At 44.3% G+C, this 10676-nt stretch overlaps 1 protein-coding gene across 1 annotated transcript; it reads left to right on the forward strand.

Moving 5' to 3' along the window:
• Positions 1-1233: 1233 nt before the first annotated feature.
• On the forward strand, positions 1234-5189 carry LOC104445969 (putative receptor-like protein kinase At3g47110). The gene is made up of 5 exons (XM_039313231.1): positions 1234-1645; positions 1908-3377; positions 3495-4025; positions 4129-4539; positions 4711-5189. The coding sequence occupies exons 1-5, from the start codon at positions 1234-1236 to the stop codon at positions 4752-4754; spliced, it is 2868 nt and encodes a 955-aa protein (XP_039169165.1). The 3' UTR covers positions 4755-5189.
• Positions 5190-10676: the final 5487 nt, after the last annotated feature.

Here is a 10676-nt window from a genome sequence, read left to right on the forward strand (position 1 = left end):
TGAGAACTCGAGCTCTAGTTTCATATGGTAATAGGCTATAGCTGCATAAAGGTCTGCTTTCTTGCAGTTGTCTGAATATCTTGAAGCCTAGTCTAGTTATGGTGATTAAAACAAGCACTGATTAATGTTGTTTACTCTAAGATTGCAGCAAGGAAATTGCGGCTTCTTCGATTGAATTGATCCCCCCACCAGCGATGAGAACTCTTGCTGAATCGTCGTCTAGGCTCTTGCAAAAAAGAACGAGATCAATTGAAGCTGATGTGTTTTAACGGAGTACAAAGAGGGAAGATTCTATTGGGTGTTTTAATTATGGCTTTTTTTCAGTCGTGCACTCGAAAGAACAACATCCTCTTGCCTTATATGGGAATCATCTTTTAAGTATGAATATCTTTCATTCACGGCCTCATTATCGGAGGTCGGTTGAATATGAGTGAAGCTTGCAGATGACGGACTTGAGGGAAAATGACATCACAAATATCATAACTTCGCAATAAGTTAATATAACGCAATCCCAGATCAACATTTCACCAAGAACCAACCCAATCTAAGATCAATATCTCCCTCAAAATTAAACTGATCAAAATTGACTTAACCCCGACAATGACCAGCTGATACAATCTCGCAATAAGTAAATATAATGCCTAATTGTAAAGGAGACAAAAAGTCAACAACATCACCAATATTTTACGTGGAAACACCAAAACAGAAAACAATGAGAAATGGCCCAAAAACTTCCACCAATCATCAAGAATGGTATAATACACAAAGTTCTTCCCTAGTCACACATTAAAGACACAACATCAAGAACACAATGGTATTTCCATCACTACGAAAGTGAATTTAATACAAATGGAGGATGAAATCCTAATCGCGATTGGAGAATTCGGAGAAGGTTCTCAATGAATGGAACCGATCAACTCGTGCGCCCCTGGCTGAGCCAATTTTGACAACATTTGGCCTTCGAATTGGGACTGCCAAGTTGCAGCCCTATTTAAGATTCAAGCAGGTCAAGTCAAGTGCTAGAAGAGGTCTCAGCGTCGTCCCCGGAATGATTCAAGACAGGGCCTATCCAGGGTTCCCAATCGTAACCGTGTAGTTGGCTAATTAAGTTTCGATGCTTTCAACTTCCAAGCTCGCTTCTCTGGCCTTCTCTATAAATGGAACGTTTCAGGTCAAGCAAGGCACCATCATAGCTATCTCAGCATCTCCTCACTGACACTAGTGAACCCGAAAATGAGTTCGAGCCATTTCTGTTCAGTCGCCTTCCCTGCTGTCTTGATCCTGGAGCTCATGATCACGAGCTTCGCTTCTTGTAGCGCTCCAGGGAATGAGACCGATAAAATTGCTCTGCAAGAGTTCAGGTCCCTCTTAACAGATGATTCTGCAGGAACCTTGGCCTCCTGGAATGATTCCCTCCATTTCTGCCGATGGACTGGAGTCACTTGTGGTCTCAGACACCAACGGGTCACCGCCTTGAACCTAGATGGACGAGATCTGGCTGGGACCGTGTCCCCTTATATCGGAAACCTTTCCTTCCTCCGATACCTGAACCTCGCAAACAACTCTTTCCATGGTTTCATTCCTCCTGAAATCGGGCGCTTGTTCAGGCTTGAAAACCTGATCTTGAGCCACAACGCCTTAGGAGGTGGAATTCCTAGAAATCTCTCCATGTGTCTTAGCCTCGTGACTCTCGAACTCGACTATAATCGTCTCCACAATTCCATTCCTTCCGAATTTGGGTCACTGTCAAAACTCCAGACGCTCTCCCTTCCGTTCAACAATCTCATAGGACGAATCCCCGCTTCCATCGGAAACCTTTCCAACCTCGAAGAGCTTGATCTATTGAGCAACAACCTGACAGGAGGAGTTCCCATTTCTATAAGCCAAACGAGGCTTAAATTTTTCAGGCAGGTCAAAACCAGCTGACAGGTGGCTTCCCTCTGCCCTTTACAACTTGTCATCCCTCAATACCATAAGTTTGACCCTAGGCCTGTTCTCTGGTAGTATCAGGAGAGACATAGGCCTTCTGCTTCCAAATCTGCAAATTTTATATCTGGCAGTTAATCAGTTCACAGGTCCCATTCCCGATTCACTCTCCAACGTCACGAACTTAGCAGAAATTGATTTCTATGGCAATAACTTCACCGGACATGTCCCGGCCAGCTTTGGAGGGCTTCAAAACTTGAGCTGGCTCGGCCTTGGGTTTAATTTTCTCGGAAGCGGCGCAACTGACAGTCTAAGTTTCCTTGCTGATTTGGCCAACTGCAGCAACCTTGAAATGCTGGATTTACAACATAACCAGTTCAAAGGCGAGCTGCCTGTTTCTGTCGGTAACTTCTCAACCCAACTGGAGAGGCTACAATTGTCGACAAACAGAATTCGTGGGAGAATTCCTGAAGCAATTGCAAACCTCTTTAGTCTACATCTATTATATATGAACGATAACATGCTGACAGGCAACATTCCAATGTCTATTGGGAGGCTATCAAACTTGCAATATCTGAATTTGGGCAAAAACAAGTTGACTGGACACATACCTTCGACCATGGGTAACATCACCGGTCTGATAAGGCTATACTTGTACAACAACAGCTTAGAAGGAAGCATACCTTTGAGCCTCGGCGACTGCAAGTCCCTGCAAGATCTTGTCCTCTATCATAACAAATTCACCGGGACCATTCCTAGCCACATGATCAGACCGTCCTCCCTCATAATATTTTTGGATGTATCTCACAACTCTTTGTCTGGGCCCCTGCCACCCGATGTTGGAAACTTAAAGAACCTCATTTCTCTCGACGTTTCATACAATCAAATTTCAGGTGAGATTCCTACAACTTTGGGCAACTGTTTGGGATTTGAAGAGCTGTATATGCAGTCGAACCATTTTCGAGGACCCATTCCTCAGTTCAAGGGGTTAAAAGGAATCCGTTTTCTCGACCTTTCCAATAACAACCTGACAGGGCAAATCCCAGAGTTTTTAGTTAACTTGTCGTCGTCGCTGCAATTCTTGAATCTGTCTTTCAACAATCTCGAAGGCGAAGTACCTGTACGTGGGATATTTGGAAACACTAGTGCCTTCGAAGTTGACGGCAACCGAGAGATATGTGGGGGCATACCTGAACTGCGTTTGCCTTCATGTCCAGCAAAATTGTTCCCAAGATCGATGAAGCATAGACCTTCGAAGTGGGTGGTGGACATAATCATTTGTGCTTCTTGTGCAGTGGCATTACTGTCCTTGATATCTCTATTCTGGTTGAGAAACTCGAAGAAGGAGCATCTGCCTACTCGCTCCTTTGGCCATTTTCACGAGAGAATTTCCTATGATGCTCTATTCAAAGCTACCGACGGATTCTGTTCAAGCAAATTGATTGGTTCAGGTAATCTTTTATGTGGATGAACATTTAACTACAACAAATAAGTACAGAGAACACACTTCATAGTTCATACAGTAGTACCACGTCACATGACCACAATAATTTTTAACTCTTGTTCAGGTAGTTTTGGCAATGTGTACAGAGGAACTCTTGGTCCCGACGGAAAAATCGTGGCCATTAAGGTTTTGAATCTCCAGCAGAAAGGAGCTTTCAAGGGCTTCTTGGCCGAATGCAAAGCACTCAGCAGCATTCGGCATCATAACCTTGTTAAGATCTTGACTGCTTGTTCGAGCATCGACTCCCATCGTAATGAGTTCAAAGCCTTGGTATACGAGTTCATGGTAAACGGCAACTTGGACATTTGGTTGCACCCCAACGACGAACACATGCAATTCAAACCTTTGAGCTTCCTGCAAAGATTGAACATCACAATCGATGTGGCCTCTGCTTTGGATTATCTTCACCACCAGTGCCGAACTCCAATCATCCACTGTGATCTGAAGCCAAGCAACATTCTTCTCGACGATGATTTCACAGCTCATATCAGTGATTTTGGATTGTCGAGGCTCATTTTCAATTCTAACAAAGACATCTTTTCGAGTCATCTCAGCTCCTCTGCTTTTAAGGGAACCATGGGTTACATTGCTCCAGGTACTACTTTAATGATCACAAATACATTTACATTCACACAATCAAAGATTTCGATGACCTTGTAGAGTAATCAAGCTAACAGGAACTTTTTCTGGACTGGCAGAATATGGAATGGGCGTTCGTCCATCAACAAGTGGGGATGTGTACTCTTTCGGAATTCTCTTGTTAGAGATGTTCACTGGAAGACGGCCGACAGACAACATATTTAAAGAGAATTTTAACCTTCAGAAGTTTGTCAAGTCAGTATTGTCAAAGCGAGCAATGGGGATTTTGGATCAGTCAATTTTCTGTGGAGAAGTAGGCGAAAGCATGGACGAGGAGGGGATATGGAGAGACTGTGGAACCGACCAAGCCAAATGTCTGATATCGGTTTTCGAGATCGGATTAATTTGCTCAGCAGAATCGCCAAAAGACAGGAAGGACATGAATGGAGTTGCACGGGACTTGCTCTCAATCAGAGACAAGTTTCTCAATACCGGCATCCATGAGGATAGAATACAGAGCCCTGCACCAAGTAAAGCACCTTTTTAAGTCGCCATATGCTTGTATCTTTGTATCCCTGGCATTGCTTCACTGTTCCACAATATCTTTGGATTTAGTAAATCGGCTCATATGATAACAAGTATCGGGACAATTGCTGAGAGCCTGATCGATATATCCTCCTTTCTCTTTTCATATTTTGCAGGGGACAGGTGCGAGGTGGCGGCCTGTTCCACCTCCGGTTTTTGAGTGGGACGGGGGGAAACTGTAAATAGAGGCGGGCACGACATAGCTTGTTAGAGCCAGGCGGCTCTTTCCATGTCAATGGCGGGCTAGCTTGGGCATCCGCGAAGTCCTTCGTCCATAACTGAGCTACCAGGGAGGGCCTTGGACTTTGAGGGGCTTCAGCTTGATAGCTGGTGAGCCTCGGAACCAGCAGCTTCTGGTTGGTCAGCAAGCAAAACCAGCACGCTCTGCATAATAAATAAAACATGGACTTCGACTATTCCTATGGTTATTTCCCTGTTATGAGACATCTCTATGTACTTGGGTCCGGTCACGTTCTTGTGAGATCCTATGAAACCGTCCATCAAGAACGAGAACCTTCCGAGAGTCCTCGAGGCTGTGACGGAAGGTCTCCATGCACTGCCGTAATGTATGAATGGATTTCCTTCTTATGTCCTCCAGCCAAATTGTCCTTCTTTTCTGGGAAATTTGAAACTGCAACGTTGATACTGATACTGTGAATTCGGTTCTACGACGACTCGGTTTTCTGCTTATTCCATGATCTATCCTGAGAACCCAGCGATGGATTCCTAGTTCCATCGGCGAAATCAGCTTTTACTTCAAGCCTAAAAGAAATTGTATGCATCACACCACCATCACACCACCAATTACACGATCCTATTAAAAAGAAAGAAAAAAGAAGAAAATTTTACTAACATGGTTTTTTTTTTTTTTTTTTTTTTTTTTGGTAAGAGTAAGCAATATATTAAAAGGGGTCAAACTGTACAAACAACACGGCTCCAAAAGCTTACACTTAAAATGAACACGCTCATTAAGAGTGAAAGGAAGCCGCTGACAAGCAACAAAACGACCAACAGAAAGCCAACAGCAAACAAGCCTGGCAAAAACACCTAAGCAACCACTGAAAAGCCTATGTCAGACTACAATCAGAGGTAGCGAAGATAATGAGGTCCACATCCCACGAGTGTTGCATCCGCCTGTTCCTGGGAGAGTCCTCAACATTCTTAATAGTAAGGGCCTTATCCTTAACAACCTTGAGGAGATGCTTCTTCATGGCCGAAATAGATAACGGCTCCCCCCTGAACAGAATATTGTTTCTGTTTCTCCAGATGATGTGACACAGCGCCCCAAAGGAGAACCGGGCAACACACTTATAAAACTCCTTGCCGCCGAGCAAGGTAATGGCCCAACTGAGAGTCTCCTCCCAAGTCCTGTTGGTCCAGGGGAGATTGCATCTAGTAGCCCAAAAAAAGGCAATACTCGAGGTAATGCGACAACCAAAAAAGAGATGATTGATTGAATCAGGCACCTCGTTGCAAAAAGGGCAGGAAGCAGCATCAATCCTACCATAAGACATGAGAAGAGACTGTGTAGGTAACCTCCTCTTGGTGATGAGCCACAAGTTCAGTTGGTAGCGAGGTAGGATGGCATTACTCCAAATGAAACAATGCCAATTGACTCTGGCCTTCTTCCTCTTTAAGGCCTCCTAAGCCGAGGCCACCGAGAATAAGCCCGTTGAGTCCTCCCTCCAACAGAACCTATCTTGGGTTCCAGACAAGGAAGGAATCGGCGAACCCCAAGACTCAGTCTTTGATCTGATAGCTCGTCCATCTTCAGAGAAGAGATCGGCAACCAAAGCCCGCCTAGAGAGACCGGAGCTATAGATTAGGGGATCCGTGAAATATAAATTCAAAGGACCCCTGGGATGCCAATTGTCGAATCAGAGTGACGCTGATAATCCATTGCCTAACCTCCAGTGGAAGTGAAGCCGGCAATCTGTCCTGAGTTGTAAAATTTTTTTCCACGCCCAAGAGCAGCAGGTTGGCTTTTTAACTACCCAGAAGTTCTTGGTTTTTAAGAAGGTCGAGTGGACCCACTTACACCATAACGATTCCTTATCTGAAAATAAATTCCAGATATGCTTGAGCATGGCCGCCTTATTGCACTCACGCAATCTCCGGATACCAAGACCTCCCTCCACTTTAGGAAGGCATACATCTTCCCAGGAGACTTTAGCACCCCCTACCCAACTCAGGTCCTTTCCAAAGGAATTGTCTGAGAATACGCTCTATCTGGTCCAGTATAGCTGCAGGAAGAATAAAGACACTTGCCCAAAAAGCCTGAATGGCATGGAGGACTAACCTGATCAGCTGAAGTTGGCCAGCAAAAGAAAGAAACCGATGAGTCAGGACTGCACCTTGGAGGTGATGCGCCTCACAAGCTAAACGCAATCTGCCTTCCGGGGCCTCGATGTGATGATTGGAACCCCAAGATAACGGATTGGAAGGTTACCCTCAACAAAGCCAAGCTCCAGGAGGATTTGATTTTTTAAGGTCGGCAGGCCTCCCGAGATGATCACCTCGCTTTTCTTTGGGTTTGGGAAAAGTCTGCTCCAAGAAGAAAACATATGGAGACCATCCCTGAGAAGCTTCACGGATGGCAGGTGGCCCTCGCAAAATAGGAAGACATCATCCGCAAAAAACAAGTGTGAGAAGCAAGTATACTTACATCTCCAGTAGAATCTGAAATCCGGCTGTAGAGAGCACCTCCCAAGAATCCCAGAGAGAACCTCCATAACCAACGTGAATAAGTAGGGAGAGATGGGGTCTCCTTGACGTAAGCCTCGCCCACTAGGGAAGAAACCATGTAGCTCTCCATTCAACGCGATGGAAAACCGAGGAGTCCTCACACAGGTTTGCCGACAAAGTATTTGAAAAAAAAATGAACGATATATTTGATAACACCCGACATGTTCGACGATGAACTTATAAATGTAATCAATTTGATCAAGATGTTTGAAAGGGAGATATGAATAAAATATCAAAAGCCGGAATAAGTGATTGGAAAAGAAAAATAGACAGTATGTCAAGAATATGGAAAATTCTCTCATACTTATCTATTCACATTTCGATATTAGAGGTGACAATTTTTGACGCTACGGGTCACACGGCTTGAGCATAATATGGAGATAACTCATTCAGATTTGCGATTGAATTGATTATCTATGTTTGACTTTCGTGCCAATTGAGTCATCCACTCATAACCAATAACAGAAATAAAGAGGAGAGGAAAGCTTTCATAACCCCTTGAATTATTGCAAATTTAGCTCTCCATAGTATTTAAACTTGCTCAACTCACCCAAATTTACCATCTCTTGGCCTATCTCAAATCCTTGGTGTTGGTTAAAGGTTTGGCCTTTCTCCTAGTATCCTCATATTGGAACAGTATATATTAAGCTTGTCTGCGGCTCTACCTATAAACGTCCGAGAAATCCCTAAGGTCCGGACGTTGCCTCAGACAAAGCTATTTAAGGTCGTAATTAGGCCAGGCTAGAATAAGAGAAAATCTCGAGATGTAAGGAGTGACAATTCATGGAAAACGGATGGCGTGGTTGAGGAGTTAAAATCGCAATGATACAAGTTGAAAATGAGAGTTGAATTCGAACGATTTCCACTCATTTCATTCCAAGGGTAAATTAGTCTCCTCACTTTTATGTCTCTCTTCCCAAAAAGGAGGCTTTTTGACCGGTCGACCATTCCCTTAGCCGGACTCTGAAGAATCGAACTGCCCTACCAACCCTCCGGCGACGAGATCCTCATGCAGCCGTCCCGGTTTCTCGTTTCGCAAGAGAGCAGAATGCACAAGGCGCCATCGTCTTCCTCCCTTGGCCCCGGTGGCCTGGACCTTAGTCAGGCCTTCTTCATGCCAATCCAAGACACCGTGCCGCCGTCACCCACCAAGCGCCACTCCAAGATCGCCGTCGTTAGGGTCGGCAACGTCGGCATGGCCATCGCCCATACCATCCTCACCTAGGACCTCGTCGACAAGCTTGCCCTCATCGACACCCGACCGGGTCAGACCCGGTCGAGTTAGACCGGACCCGACCCGGTTTTCCAAATTTTTTTTTTTTTCATTTTTTAAAATTAATTAAAAATTTAAAAAAAATTACAAATTTTTTAAATGTAGGGTTTGGTTAGGAATTGCCATGTCTTGCATTCTTAGTATAATTATGCATTTATTTGCTCGCATATTAATTATATTGCATGTTTAATTTGCGTATTTTATTATATTTAATTGCACATGCTAAAATTTACTACAATTAGGATTTTGGTTTTAAATTGTTACTTTAATGATTGCGTATCCACATGATCACCTCACATGTTAGTGGATATGGTATAAAATCAATCCAAACTGCCCAACAAAAATCTTTTCTTTTAAAATGAACAAGATTAGATATCAAAATGGCAATAATTTGTTAATTAGTGTAATCAAATCTCCAATCCTAGATTCTTTGGTTGCGTAGGAAGTGAGGTACACTCCCATACCTCACTTCATTTCTAGCCGACCCCAATAGACTAGTGGCAACTCCTTTTTGCGAAATTCTTGAGAACACCCCAATATTATGCAGGGTATGGGCTTGGGAGAGCCCAAGCCTAATCATGAACCATAGGCCTGTCATTTAGGCAATACTCCTAAACATGTTCCCTCCCCCGAGGAATAGGTCGCGACAATTAGTTAAGCATGAAACTCGATCTCGATGATGATGACTCCATAGCTTAGTTCCCAAGCCAGTTTGGGCACGCTGTAGTGTCTAGAACTAATGGTTACCCATTATTCACCCAGAAGGAAGAGGGGAAGGAGGGCGGTCCAATCAATTGGATTTTTTGTAGTCCATATGAAGAACTCAGTTAAGCGGTTTAGTACCCTTACTTGGATTGGTAGTGCTGGATTCCGACAACTGGCTGTACGCAGGAAGGCTTTTCCTGTAGAAAATGCTTCTTTTATGCCTCGAGTATTAGCCATAGCTTGTATTCATTCAGTAATTCTACCCCTTTGGCGTCATGAAGGACTGTGAGACGCCTTGTCCCTCCGAGTACTCCGCTATAAAGTCCCCAAAGTCCAATAAGGTGGTAGAAAGAGCAGTTGCGGCGCTTTACTAATAACATAAAAATGGGTATGGATAGAAAATCTGCAACCGTCGTTGGCCTTTCTTTTCTTGTCCTACCAACTTTATTCACTTCAATAGAATCATTTCCGTCTCTCTCTTCGATCGAAGTGAAGGCTTTATTTGATTTGCGCTTAAGGCCCGTCCGCCCAAGTTGGGCCCAGAAAGCCCGGCCCACGGGAATAGGGCCCGTGGAAAGAAGGGGGTATAAAAGGGAGGAGAGAGAGAGAAAACACACCGTTTGTTTTGCAATTCAACGTACGTCTTTTCTCTTCTCACGCTCTCTCTCTCCCAAAAGGAAAGAACAGTAAGCATACGGCGCGCTTTTCTTCCCTTCAAGGCCTCCTCGGATCGAACAGAGTCTGATTTCTCTTCCTCCATTGGCGTCGGTGCTTAATCTGTGGCTAACAAGGTACGCTCGAATCCGTGGTGTGCTTTACGATCGGTGATACGTGTTTTCCCAGGCTTCGTCTTCCGCATTGATTTAGGGGGTCGATTTAGTGTCAAATCCGGTTTTTCGGGAATAGGGCCCGTGGAAAGAAGGGGGTATAAAAGGGAGGAGAGAGAGAGAAAAATATACTGTTTGTTTTGTAATCGTACGTTTTCTCTTCACTTACGCTCTCTCCCTCCCGTTTTCTTTAAACGCAAAAACAGTAAAGCACATTGAAGGTTTTTGCTTCCTCGGATCGAACAAAGTCTGATTTCTCTTCCTCCATTGGCGTCGGTGTTTAATCTGTGGCTAAAAGGTACGCTCGAATCCGTGGTGTGCTTTAGGATCGGTGATACGTGTTGTTTTTCCCGGGCTTCGCTTCCGCATTGATTTAGGGGTTCGATTTAGTGTCGAATCCGGTTTTTCGGGGATCAGTCAATCCCAACATTGGTATCAAAGCCCTAGTTCACGTTTTCCCGATCTGTTTTGATGTTTTTGATTCATTTTTCGCAAAAGCAATTCGGCCGTACGGATCGGGGCGAGAAATCCC

The sequence above is a fragment of the Eucalyptus grandis genome, chromosome 5, assembly GCF_016545825.1.
Source record: "Eucalyptus grandis isolate ANBG69807.140 chromosome 5, ASM1654582v1, whole genome shotgun sequence".
NCBI lineage: Eukaryota > Viridiplantae > Streptophyta > Magnoliopsida > Myrtales > Myrtaceae > Eucalyptus > Eucalyptus grandis.